The sequence below is a fragment of the Poecilia mexicana genome, unplaced genomic scaffold (genome assembly GCF_051168715.1).
Source record: "Poecilia mexicana isolate PSO_F unplaced genomic scaffold, ASM5116871v1 scaffold_5, whole genome shotgun sequence".
Taxonomy (NCBI): Eukaryota; Metazoa; Chordata; class Actinopteri; order Cyprinodontiformes; family Poeciliidae; genus Poecilia; species Poecilia mexicana.
Window position 1 is genome coordinate 29,719,908 of NW_028263374.1, and position 13,568 is coordinate 29,733,475.

Below are 13,568 nucleotides of genomic sequence, written 5' to 3' on the forward strand. Positions count from 1 at the left end.
CAGTTTTAGTCATCCCTGTTTTTCTTAACTCTATTGTTTTGTCAAAGCATGATCAATTGATCTGCACATCTACCAGTAAAGTATTGGTCTGCTCCAGTGGGTGCTGTTCTGTCTGGTTTATCTAAATGTTTGCATTCAGGGCCAAGAAGCTGCCGCGCCCAGCTCACATGAGACCAGAAACGAGACTTCGTATTCATTTCATGTGATATTTGATTTTGACCATTCCACTGGGGAGACATAACTCGGAAAAGTGTTTCCAGACAGTTAATGTATCTTCAAAATGAATTGTTCCAGCACATTTACGCAGATCCTTGTGTGAGGACACGTTTCCGTCTGCGCTGGGTTTGAAAGCTCAGAACTCCAGGAGTCTTTTCTTTGTGCGTCTCGTTGTCTGAACATGCCTGCTGCTGCTCGCTGCGGCTCCTGTCAGCCGGAGCGGTGAGTCACAGTTCACGCTGTGGTCGCTCGCCGACTTTTACAGCGTGTGTATTCAGCGGGGAGGAGCTCAGAGGTGTGTAGCATCTGACTCACTGCTACATTAGTTTTACATGTCACATCGCAGGGTGTGGCAGGAGCTTCAAGTTCAGAGCTGCAGTCACTGGTGAGAACGCTGGTGTGCTCAACCTACGAATCTCACAGAATGTAGGAAAACCGAATGACTGCAAAAGCACTAAACCTTACCAAGAATCTTTCTAGTGGAAATATCTTGGTCACTTGAAATTAAACAAAACTTACAAGTAACTTTTCAGCAAGATCGAAAAGCTTCTAAGTAATTCCTTAAAATTGGAAAAGTAGTTCTATTGGTGGATTATTTTACTTATAACATGGGAAACATGTCTAAGGAAAATAATTTGCCAATGGACCTCGGCCTTTTTCATCAACATTAAAGAATTATTGACTTAAAACAAGCTCCTATACCTTAAAGTTTTCTTAAGTTTTGTCTTATTTCAAGTGTACTAAGATTTTTTCACTAGAAAGTAGACCAAAAATACTTTGATTTTCTGTGTTTGCAGTGAATTGTACATCCACGTTTGGTCTCCATGTTTTAGAGCACAGACTGACGTGTGTGTGTGTGTGTGTGTGTGTGTGTGTGTGTGTGTGTGTGTGTGTGTGTGTGTGTGTGTGTGTGTGTGTGCGTGCGTGTGCGTACATGTGTTTGTTTGTAATACGTTGTGGGGACCAAAGCCTGGTCCCCACAAGGGGAAACCCTGTTTTTGGGTCGGGGTCAGATTTAGGACGAAGGTGTGAATTAAGTTTTGGTCAGGGTTGGGTATATAGTGGTTAGGGTTAAGATAAGGGTAAGGTTCAGGCTGTAGAAATGAATGAAAGTCAATGGAAAGTCCCCACAAAGATAGCAACGCAAGTGTGTGTGTGTGAGAAAGAGAGAGAGAGAGAGAGAAACCGTCTCCCCTCCTTTCAGTATGAACTGGATCTGCTTTGAGGAAATTCATGTCTGAGTTCTCTGCCAACGTAAACATTTACCTCAACATGTTGGTTACACTTTCGCTTTCAAGCTACTCGCCATTACAAGCTTTGAAGAAAACTTAAATATCCAGGTGAAAAACTGAAGAATTTTAACAACGAAAGGCCGTCCAGTCGTACCAGAACTAAATGAGATCAGTGAAAGCAGTGTGGTTGTCGAGCGATGCCTCTTTGTCCTGCAACAGAACCCAACGGTTTCTGTTTCCTCTTTTAGCAGAGGAACCGTTCCAGACAAGCTGCTACGCACATGAACATCCAACCCAAACAGGCAGAAAAGACCTCGCTTGTAAAACACAGACTTGTTTACCACTAAACATTTGAGGTGTCCAGCTCCACAGGTGGATGATGTGACCTGTTTGCCCGACTCATCAGAATGATCTACCAGCAAGTAAAAGAAAAGGTTTGCTACAAACCTTTGACTCTGATTATCATTTTAAAAAATGATTCCTGGTTGACGGTTTCAGCTGCCAAGACAAAAGCTTTAGGACATCTGGGAGTGTCGCTTACTAAAAATTGGGCAGAATTGTTGCCACCAGTGCAGAGCTTGCTAAATGTTAGCAACAGATGTTTGTGAGTGCAGCTAACAAAAAGGACTCAGATCCGCCTCTGGAGCAAAGTCATTTTATAATGAATCCTGCTGATTGTTTTTGTCCAGAGAAGAAAAGGTTAGAGGTGCCAACAGTGTGGCAAAAAAAATCCACTTTAATCAGAAAGCTGACAACAGTTTGGTAGTGCAGCCAGAATTTAGTGATCTCCAGTGTGTTGCTGGTTCAGCAGAGTGGAGGTTGTCTTTGGGTCAGACATTTCTCCCACCACTTGTCTGCTGCTGCTGTTTCTGATTTAATGACAGACTGTCTTCTATCAGTTCACCACAAGCCAGCTTATCACCATCTGTAAGCAAATGATTGTTGCTTCGGAGTCCTCTGACTTGAAGAATTTGTTATACAAATGCAAGTATTAAAAGAAACATTAAAAACTTGGACCTGTAGTCAGGAAACCCACCAGAATGTAACCCAACTTAGATTTTAGAAAAAAAACACGTAGAGAAACGGAAGCAAAGTGATCAATGCCAAGCTCTGAAGGCCGGTGACCGCCAGTCAGGAAGAATGATCAACACTGTAGATATGGACATTCTGCTAAAGATGTGATAATACACAGACCCCACAAACCTAAACCGGGATTGATCCACACACCTGAACCGCCATCTTGGTAGGCAAGCACAACCTGAAGCAAAGATGAACAACAAATAGAAAACTGAGCACTTAAAAACTGTAATGTACTTATATTGTTTATAAATTAGATTGGAATGAGGCAAAGCTAGTTCTAAGCTTATGGCTTGTTTATTTTTAGCATAGCAACTGAGTAGTTACAGCTGCCTACCAAGATGGCCGTCGGCTACAAAGTCACTGTAAGTGTGACGTCACTTAAAAACTGCCTAAATGTAGCTTTTGAAACTGATAACCTCTAAGCTGGCAGTAAACATGCTTTTAATTAAGGCTGTTTCTAGTTTTAAATGCCATGTTTTCACAAACTTTTAGAAAATCACTAACAGAAAAAGTGTTAAGATAAAAAGTGATAAGATATCCATCTGTGTGTAATTAATCCAAGTAATCTTTCACATTTTGGTAAAGTTCCCAAAATACATGAATTTATCAAATAATATTCTAATTTATTGAATGTGTGTGCGTGCAAAACAGAAGAAAAAAAATATCTGCATGACTGGAAACACCTGCCATGACTAAACTGATTTTTATCTGAAAAGTGTTGCATATTAGCAAGTTAAAGGTCATATTTTATCAATCTGTTCAAACCAGGTGAGAACAACCAAGTTTTTATTAGGAAGACAACGGTGAAATAAAAAATGCTGAGCCAAAGATGTGAAAACACATTTCACTCTGAAGGTTTGTTTACGATCAGAACAATCTGATCAATTTATGTTTCGCAAACTTTCTCTGGATAAAGCAAAAACATGAATTATCTTTTAAAATCCTTTTTATTTTGCATACACTAATCCAAAGCAGCAGATGAATGACAAAGGCAGGCACTTCAGGCAAGATGGATGGAAAGGAAAACATTTCTAATGTTCACATCGCAGTGAAAAAACAGGAAAACAAAATGGCGGGAAGAGAGTTTTTTATTAAAGGTCCCGATCCTTCAGAGGAGAAATGAAGCGATCTTACACAAGCAAACAAATGTGTTGATATAGTTCAGAACAATGTTTGATCAAACATTACAAAAACTGCAATAAATGAGGAACTTCTTAAATGTTGAAAGATCAACATCCTCCCGTGATAAGCGGTCAAAAACCGGAGACCAAAAGTAAAGAACTAAAATAAAATAACCTCAGAGCAAAACATGAAAAAGATCATGAAGTTTCATCATCATCATCACAGCTAATCCGATTTATTTTATTCATATAGATCTGATACTCAGGAATCGCTTCTCCAGCCAAGCGGATTCATTTTCTTTCCCGTTTTCTCCTAAAACTTTATAGTTTAAAATCTGTATTTATCTTTGGGGTTCAGGGAAATCCTGTTTTCAGGGTTCATCTTTCAACCTGACAGCCTTCTGCAGCTCTGAGGTACTTTCTACAATATTTCAATCCTCAGCAGACGCTTCAGTCCGAGGGATTTTCCTTATTTTGAGGTCTATCAGTTTCATCAGGATTGTTTTTTATTCTGAAGCAGGTAAAGTCGACTTCATGTGCTAATTCAGGAATCCTCAGGGATGAACCGACAGATCGGCAGATTTTCTTAATCAGCCGATTCATGACGAATCAATCTGATCCACCGACATTTTACCTGAGGTCTGGAAATCAGCCGCTGTCGCCTTCAGCTCTGCTGACACCAGGTCACGTCTGCATGTTAACAGTCACTGCTGCAAACTTAGCAACTACGTTGATATATTTAGAAAAAAAAATTGAAGTCGACCAAAATCGGAATCTGCAAGTCAAAGTTTTAAAAAAATCGGTGACCGTCTAGAAAAGTGAAGTCAGTGCACTCCCAATCACAGCGTCTGAGTTTGTTTCCTCCTGATGAATATTTACTGAAAAGTTACTCATAATGTAAGAGGCATGAACGCATAAAGTATGACATCATGTGGCTTTTTTTCACTGCATTTCCCTTCAGGATCAGAGGAAACATTCAGACGGAGAAACGACTTCAGATCAGAGATTCCTGATCTGAAAAAATACAATTCCTGGAGACTTTATGTCCAATCTGCATTACTGTTGGCTCAGCTTTTATAATCGTCATGAACATTTACATCTGGGTCCATAATTTCTGCTGACTCATCGTGTCTGATCCACCCACAGACAGACACAGTGAAACCCCCAGAGGAACCGGTTTCATGCCATTTGGTACCAGAACTGAGTGTTTGGAGTATTTTATTAACAGGTTTGGAAATAAACTGATTAAAAAGGAATGGAAAAACTTTTTGCTGATAAGCTGCTAAATAAAAAGATGTTTTGTCTCTGCGGTGGACTGTAGATGAATATTCGCTCATGGCTGAACTTTATGGTTATAGATGATAAACATACAGGCTGGAAACGTGAGGGAATAACTGCAGCTGATATAAATAAACATAAATACTGAATCAGAGGGGCTGACTGTTAAAACTGAACAGCTGTAGATCGGTCGGGTCAAACTGGAGCGTTCTGACTCAGACGCCCGGATCCCGGCACCGTCTCACTTCTTCTGCGCCTCCTGCAGCAGCTTCAGAGCGGCCGAGTTCTTTGGCTCCACCTTCAGGAGGACATTCAGGTCGTCCACACAGGCCTTCAGGTCCTGCAGGGACGAAAATGAAACGTTTCAGTGACAAACCGATCCAGACGCATCAACTCACAACTAAAAATCCAAATATAAACACATCAGGACGTCTCAGCTGGAAGAAATGTGTCTGAGCTGAAAGGCGTCTGGAGAATCTGTGGTAATAATTACAGCTTTTCAGGAAGAAAGATCAAGTTTTTCATAGATCAGAGTTAACAGAAGTAAAAACAGAAACAGGAAAATGTTTCCTCTTCATAACAGAGGAAGGTTGGGTTTTTCTTTCAGCCCCGCATACAGACTGAGCTCATGCTGAGGCCGTCCTGCTTCCTGTTACCATTCCTACAGACCAACAGCAGATAAAGTCCAGTTTATCATCTTAAATCCTCAAGATAAGATTAATAAGCAGTGAAAGGTGGCAGCCCTGCTGCCTCCACATCTTCTGGTGTATGTGAGTGAAATGTTGCTATGAAAGCTGCTGTGTTTGTCTAAAACAATCAATCAAGTTTATTTGTGTAGCACATTTCAGCAACAAGGCGGTTCAACATGCTTTACTTTAAGAACATGTAGAACATACGTGTTGCTGTGGTTACACATCAGATTATTGATCAATGTTTCAATTATCATGTTTCTAAAGCAGCTCAAACCAGGTGGGTTTTAGTCTGGATTTAAAGGAACTCAGTGTTTCGGCTGTTTTGCAGTTTTCTGGAAGTTTGTTCCAGATTTGTGGAGCATAGAAGCTGAATGCTGCTTCTCCATGATTGGTTCTGGTTCTGGATGCAGATCAGAACCAGAACCAGAAGACCTGAGAGGTCTGAAGGCTGATCAAACAGCAGCAGCAGATCTTTAATCCGTTCAGTGATTTACAAACTACCAGCTGTAGTTTAAAGTCTCTCAGTGAAGGACTGTAGAACCGGGTGGTGTAGATCTGGGTGGTGTAGATCTGGGTGGTGTAGATCTGGGTGGTGTAGATCTGGGTGGTGTAGATCTGGGTGGTGTAGATCTGGGTGGTGTAGATCTGGGTGGTGTAGATCTTCCTGGTTTTGGTCAGCAGCGTTCTGGATCAGCTGCAGGATTGATATCTTTAGTCAGACCTGCTGCTGCAGTAATCAATGCAACTAAAGAGAGACGCCTGGATGAGTTTCTCTGGTCTGAGACTTTAGTCCTCTGGTCCTGAAATGTTCTGCAGGTGATGGAAGAACCACTGTGGAACCGGCTTTATGTGGCTCTGGAGGGTCAGGTCAGAGGTCAACCTGATCACTGGTTTCTAACTGTAATAACAGAGACTGTGCGTTGGCTCTAGCTCCATCACTCTAGATCATTCTTCTTTAGGGAAAAGGTTTGCCGCTCTCACCTTGAGCTCCTTGTGAGCCTGCGCTCTCCGGTAGAGCGCCTTCACGTTGCCGCCGTCCATCCTGAGCGCCTCGCTGCAGTCCCTGACGGCGTCTCTGTACTGCTTCACCGACAGGTAGCACAGCGCCCTGAACACAACACAACTCATTAACACATTTATTTAGACATTTTAAGACTCTGAATGTTATGTCTATAATTTATAGTCACTGGTTAATCTAGGGTCACCAGGCCCGGCGGCCCGGCGGGCATTGGGGTGCACTGCCTGCCCACAGTCAGCCTTGCCCCCTGGACTGGAAGCTGTTTGTTGTTTTTACCTCAGAGTGGCAAACTCTCTGTTATTCCTATATCAGTTTGATACAGTGGGAGCTTCTGCACTTCCATTGTTAGCACCTTCTGTCACTTTTATCAGCAGTTAAAACTGTTTAATCCGTTGTTAACATGTGGTAACCTGTTTGTCCGAGCCGCCTACGCAGGTGTGTTAGAATCACGGCAGCAAACCAGGAAAACGCAAAGAACTTTTCACAGTTTTTCCCCCAAACTAACCGACTGAGTTGAGTAAAGCTGCTGGATGCAGGTGAAGTTAGCTAAAAGATGACTAGCTAATGTTAGCTAAAAGATGACTAGCTAATGTTAGCTAAAAGATGACTAGCTAATATCAATACAGAACCTTAAGCTTAACAAGTAGCCTGTAGGCTCCTGGTGTTTATGTTCAAAAGTGTGTAATACTTGTTACATTGAGTAACTTTTTTGGAAAAAGGTACTTATACGAGTAGTTTTACTGCACTGACTGTACCTTTTTCTTTACTTGAGTAATATTATTGTTGCTATGTATTCGTTTTGCCCCCCTGTTAAACTCGTCTGGAGACGGGGCTGAGTGTCACTCTTAGCGGTATTGGGAAACAGAAATCATGGAGCAACTTCATGATTTAAAAATGAGGGAGCCACACAAGAAAAAAAAGTGTTTCGCTGGAAACTGTCAGATCTGGCAACCCTGCCGAACGGTGCCATGTTTGTTATCCGAGGTGAGAGACACGGAGCGGCTCTTATTGTGAAAATGTTCTCATCACGATGAGGACTTTGATTTATTGGTGTTTCAATAAATTCCCATTAATGATGTTTAAAGAAAAAAAAATCATGCTATTGGAAATGTTATCTTTGCTACTTTCTTCACTGTTTTATGAGAACATCAATAAATATGTGATTAAATGCAGCTGCTGTGATCAGTTTAGTGATATAAATCTCATTTATTTACATAAGTGGCGACTTGAGGAAGCCTGATTCAAATGGGAAGTACTTAGTAGATTTTTAATCATTTTTATCATCACCAAAACTGATCATTTCTGGTTTCAAACCTTCACTAAAATTGTTTCTGAGCAGACGGGGCTGAATTTGAGTAAAATTCTGTTTGCAGGCGTCTGGTGTTTGTTTTTAACACATCCTTCTTGTATTTTCTGGTTTATCTACATGTAAAGGTATCTTCAGCTCACCGGTTGGTGTAGGTTGTGATCTCGTTGGGGTTGAGTTTCAGGCTCTGGCTGTACTTCTCTATGGCCTTCTTATGCTCCCCTTTCTTCACCAGACTGTTGCCTTCTTCCTTCAGAGCCTGCGCTTTCTTCATATCTTTGTCACTTGGTGCTAGCAAGAAAAAAAAGGATTTAAATATATAGCTCTTTGTTAGGTCCAATAAATTGGGGCAAAATGATCCCATTCCATCTCTTAAAAGTGCACTAAGAACTGAGTGGTGACTTATTCTTTGTTGCTGCAGGAAGCTGTAAGTGCTCACCGGGTTTGTCCGTTTTCTTGATGCCGTTCTGCTGCGGCGCCGGGTTCGCCTTCGGGCCGCTGCCTGCAGCCTGCTGGGCGAGCTTTTCCCTCACCGACAGAGGAACGGTGGGGATGGGAGGAAGTTTCTCCCTCCACGACGGGCCGTCTGCCTCTGTTAGCGCTTTAGTCATTCTGAGAAAACAGGAGATGATTTTATTTACCTGCAAAATAAACGACAACATGCTGCCCGCAGTGGCAGAGTGGGCGCAGATGTAAAGCTGCTGTGTGTAACTTTTATAAAAATTAAGTTTTTACATGTTTGTAAAACATAATTAATTTGTTTGAAGACATAAAACAAATGATGACAAATAAAACACCAGTTTCAAAGAAAGGATGTAAAACTGAGTGAGAAACTAAACCGCCACATTCTTCCTAAACTCGTCCTGAGAGGCAGAAGCTGGTTTATCTGTCGGGTGTTTGAAGGGAGCAGCGGTCCTGACCTGTTGGTGCCGTCATGAGCTGCTGCTATGTTGCAGTCGATCTGCAGGGCGGTTTTGTAGTCGATGTAAGCGTGTCTGTAGCGCTCCAAGGCTTCGTAGGCAGCAGCGCGTCGGAGCAGAGACTTCACGTTGAACGGGAACAACTGCAGAGACCTGAGGGAGGACGAGCAGACTGCAGCTGAACAACTCAAACGCTGCGTTTCCAACGGGCCGGAAATCCACATGAAACAGGAGGCGCAAGGTTTGGAAAAAAGAATAAGATGAAACAAAAAATCTGGTTTCTGCAGAACTGCGTAAATAAATGAGTTTTCATGAAAACTCCTTTTAGTTGTGATTTGTTCTGATTTTGGATTTTTATTCATATTTTTTAGTTGAAGCATTGCTTTATGGAACAATTATTGACTCTGTTTTCGATGCTGTGCAGTTGGAAGGAGTTCTGCTCTTTTCTTTCGGCCAGTGAAGATGCAGGAAACAATTTGTTTTTTACAACCAGCAGCCATAATAACATTATTTTATTAAAAAAAAAAATAATAAAAAAAAAAAATAATATATATATATATATATATATATATATTAGGGCTGTTGTAAACGAATATTTTAGTAATCGAGTAATCTATCGATTATTCTTACGATTAATCGAGTAATCGGATAAAAAAAATTTATAAAATGAAATATTGGTAAATCTGGCATAATACCGGTGTTACTATCAGATATCAATATCAGTCCAATTTTTCATATTTGAGCATCCCTAACAGTTGCTTTTTTGTAGTTTAGAAAACTAACCTGTAACAAAAATAGCTCACTTTCTAAGTTAACCAGAAGAAAAGTTATAGAAAAATCTGAAATTATATTGAATTTAATAACAAAGAGGCAGGCTCACAAATATGCTTATAAAAAATGTCTACAATCCAGCTTTTAGTTTATGTATTCATCTTCAGTGAGTTTAATAGATTAATTAAACTCACCTTGCCACCTAACCTGTCGCGCTTTGGGTTTGAAAATACGGGAAATGCCGCCTGGAGTGGGAGGAGAGGGCGAATGAACGAACATGGGGTGGAGGGGAGGAAATAGACCAGCGGACTGACGAACCGTTAGACCGGGGGACGAACACGGGGGGAAGCAATACGGGATATTTACCACACCTTCACTGGTCACACTCAGAAACTCATCTACCAGCCATGTACGATGCGCTCCGCCACCCGTTTCTTCAGACCGGGATATGAAATTTATTGTGCGGTTCGTCGGTAAAGCTACATTTACACGGTAAGCATCAGCTACTCAGCCGCCCGCCCTGTTCAGGCTATCCGCTCACCTCAGCGCTCTTCCCGCCGTTCGCTTTCAACCAGCAGCCCCGGAGGAGAAATGCTGCCGTACTCCAGGCATTCCCCCAGTCATTTTAAGGATGCTTATTGGCTCCCCAAAAACGATAAAAAGTCGGGCATTATCATCAATCAATAAAATCCCCACGGGCCAATCTTGAAGATTGGACTTTATGCCGCTGAGACTTAGCTTTTGTCAACAACTCAGAGGCGGAAGTGAGAGCTCCGCGCAACGCATATGAAGTCCCGGCCGGAACACGGTGCGCTAACTAATAAAACATAAATTAAAGAAGCTTCGAGGCAGGTAAATTTTCCTCGAGGAATTTTAGTAATCGAGGTACTCGAATCATTCGAGGAATCGTTTCAGCCCTAATATATATATATATATATATATATACATATATACATACATATATATATATATATATATATATATATATATATATATATATATATATATATATATATATATATATATATATATATATAATATTTCTGGACGATAAATTGTCCCAGAAGTTATTTTGATAAACAGTAATATCTCAAAGATGAATAACCTTTAAATTGTAATGAACATTTAACCCTGGAACTGGAAAACATTTAAATATCCTAAATAAATAAACAAAACAACAAACAAAATGAATTATGAAGTCTCTGTAAACAAAATTGTCCTTCATAAGAAGGGCTGGTTGAGACCAAAGCAGCAGACTGAACCATAAATCATCCAAACGAAAATTATTGAGCTCATTTTAATTTATCATGTGATTAATTGATTTATTGCTTATTGTGGCATAAAGAGAGCAGCTGATTAGCAGCTCAAAAGGCTGAACAAACATGAGACTGTCTTCAGTCAGAGGCTTCTTCAGTCAGCAACACTGACTGCTACTGGAGATCCTCCAAAGATACTTGGATTAAACGAGCTATAACTTAATTTTACTTTGGGATAAATGAAGTGAAATGAAATGTTAAAGTTATACTTAAATGGAAACTCTTCCTGGTCATAAATATAAGATGTTTAAAAACAAATAAAAATAAAATATAAAACAAAAAACAAACATACAGATAAATGAAAAAGAGCTAGGAAAAAGGAGTAAACTGTTAAAAACTGAGATTAACTAGAAAAATGACACAAACTACTTACGTATCGCAGTCTTTGACACATTCTGAACAGTTCCCGTCCTTCAGGTAGCTGGCGGCTCGGTTGGAGTACAGGATGGCCAAATCTTCAGGGTTCTTTTTATCTGTGCATAAACAACAACAGCAGATTAAAACTGAACATTTTCCCTGCAGGGTGCCAAGAAGAGAAGCAAATGTTCATTATTTGACATGTAAATGGGATGAATTCAACAAGAGTTGAGGCTTTTTTCCTCCAAAACGCTCTGAGTGTGTGTGTGTGTGTCTGTGTGTGTGTGTGTGTGTGTGTGTGTCTGTGTGTGAGTGTGTGTGTGTGTGTGTGTGTGTGTGTGTGTGTGTGTGTGTGTGTCTGTGTGTGAAAGAAAAACAAAAGAAATGTGGAATATCATCTGTGATATCGTTGGAGGTATTTAAAATACATAATGTGGTATCACTTTTTTCAGTATTGCTAAAAAAGCTGCCATGTTCACAGAAAATGGCGCATTTATACTCACTGGACTTCTCTAGTTCCTTGATGGCCTGGCTGTACAGGCTGGTGGCGTCTCCATACTGGCCCGTCTTGAAACATTCATTTCCTGCTTGCTTTAGTTCTGTCCAAGACTTGGGTTTCTGTTTCTGAGGCATTTCTAGACTTTAAAACTGTTCCTGGAAAAATAGAAAATCAAATTATTCAGAGAAAATCCTGCATAAATCTTTAAGTCAAGCTGCTCTTGTTATATTTTTTATTGTACTTTTACTTTCAGTTCCAAGTAAGACGACTGTCTATTAGAGTAGAATGAATGTTACTGACATCTTTAAAAAGTAATTACAGAAATTAATGCGGCATGATTTAATTTAACTGTATAGTTTGACTATAATTATATGACTGGATTAATTTGATAACACTTATGTGTAAACTGAACCGTTTGTTATTACACTACATTTGTTGTGCACCATTCATATACAAGGTAATCAAAAGAAAGAAAAATGAAATCAGCAAAAATAATTAATATTTATAGCACAATATTCCTTATATCAGTTGTCATTAGACTGTAGATGTTGTGAAGTTACTGTACATATAACGTGAGGGCAGCTTAATTTAAATGAGGACTTAAAACGAGTAAATTCGCCACATAAAGTCATTATGATTATAGTGTATTCCTTCACAGTAAACTAACGTTAGCTAGTGATATAAACTAACCTATCAGTCTGGCTTTTTCAATCATACCGAAGCTAAATTAATTAATTGCTCCGAATAATGCAACTCAGTTTATAGAGGGTATTTTTTAATAAAGATTTTTGGGGGCATAGTGTTTTGAGGGGAGTATATTAAAGCTAACTACTTAGCCACTGCTAAGCTAGCTCTGTAAATGTTAGCACATCTTACCGGCTGGTTGATCTGACAGTGGGGATTCCTACTCTGCAAAACACGCAGTTTGGTTTGAAAGCGACAACACTTGTTCCCAGTTAGCCCAGCTAACGCTAACATTACTCTGAGCTCTAATGTCGTCCTGCCGGTTTACAGACACGAGGTTGTCCTCGGTCTGTGCGGAGCTTCTGGAAAGAAGATGCCGGTTGGATCTAGTAACTTCTCAGTTTGGTGGAGGGAGCACTGAGGGGGAGCTACTGCAGGCTAACGTATCGGTTTCACTTCGTTTAAACGGTGCGTTCAGGGACCCTTTCAAGCGTCGCAAATCTGAAATGTGTGTGAATAAGCGTTGCCTTGTGCCCTCTAGGGGCCGATCGCTGTTTTGAAGTTCCACTTTTTTCCCTTATAGATATTTACATAATTAAAACTATAATTCATAAATTTAATAACTAATTTAAATGTTTCAGTAATGAATTAAATTTAAATGATTAAGATTTATTGTCATACGTAACTGTTTCAGTTGTTTTTTTAAATTTAATTTTATTAATTCACAGTTCCTTTACTATGAGCCACAATAAAATATTTTTAAAATACACCCAAACTCAAAATGGATTACCTGCATAGCAACTCAACTGTAGACCAATCGCCTTGGTTGTAGTAGTTAGTCCCCCCAAACTGAGAATTTTACATTTGACTGAAAATATAACATAAAAATAATGGATAATGAATCATTTCTAAGTTGTAATTATTTAATTGTGTAAATTATAAATTATTTCAACATTTCAATTATCAATATAAGTATGTTTGTGTTTTTAGTTTTATTTGTAATTAGATATTTAGCAATTTATGTATTGCTAACTGAATTTCATTATGTCTACATCCTGAAAAACCCCTCCAATTATTA

General features: G+C 39.8%; 1 protein-coding gene across 3 annotated transcripts; it reads right to left on the reverse strand.

Annotated features, from left to right (window-relative positions):
* Positions 1-3,456: 3,456 nt before the first annotated feature.
* tomm34 (translocase of outer mitochondrial membrane 34) lies at positions 3,457-12,939 on the reverse strand. Of its 3 annotated transcripts, XM_088005869.1 has the most exons (9): positions 12,683-12,939; positions 11,811-11,961; positions 11,324-11,423; positions 8,864-9,016; positions 8,383-8,555; positions 8,087-8,234; positions 6,601-6,727; positions 6,121-6,313; positions 5,158-5,267 (listed from the first exon to the last, which is right to left on the reverse strand). In XM_088005869.1, exons 2-8 carry the CDS (start codon positions 11,938-11,940, stop codon positions 6,131-6,133), a joined length of 1,014 nt encoding a protein of 337 aa, XP_087861995.1. In that variant the 5' UTR covers positions 11,941-11,961; positions 12,683-12,939; the 3' UTR covers positions 5,158-5,267; positions 6,121-6,130. The 3 variants fall into 3 exon arrangements, with proteins under 3 accessions (XP_014842726.1, XP_087861995.1, XP_087861996.1); XM_014987240.2 differs by lacking the exon at positions 6,121-6,313 and having other exon boundaries at positions 3,457-5,267; positions 12,683-12,936; XM_088005870.1 differs by lacking the exons at positions 5,158-5,267; positions 6,121-6,313 and adding an exon at positions 6,364-6,517 and having other exon boundaries at positions 12,683-12,938.
* Between the last annotated feature and the right edge of the window lie 629 nt (positions 12,940-13,568).

Coding starts and splice junctions, on each gene's coding strand:
- tomm34 (XM_088005869.1), bottom strand. CDS start 11,940: ATGCCTCAGAAACAGAAACCCAAGTCTTGGACAGAACTAAAGCAAGCA. Junction 8,235..8,382: donor CAAGAAAACGGACAAACCCG/GTGAGCACTTAC, acceptor TTTTCTTGCTAG/CACCAAGTGACAAAGATATG. Junction 6,314..6,600: donor AGGCTCACAAGGAGCTCAAG/GTGAGAGCGGCA, acceptor TCAATCCTGCAG/CTGATCCAGAACGCTGCTGA.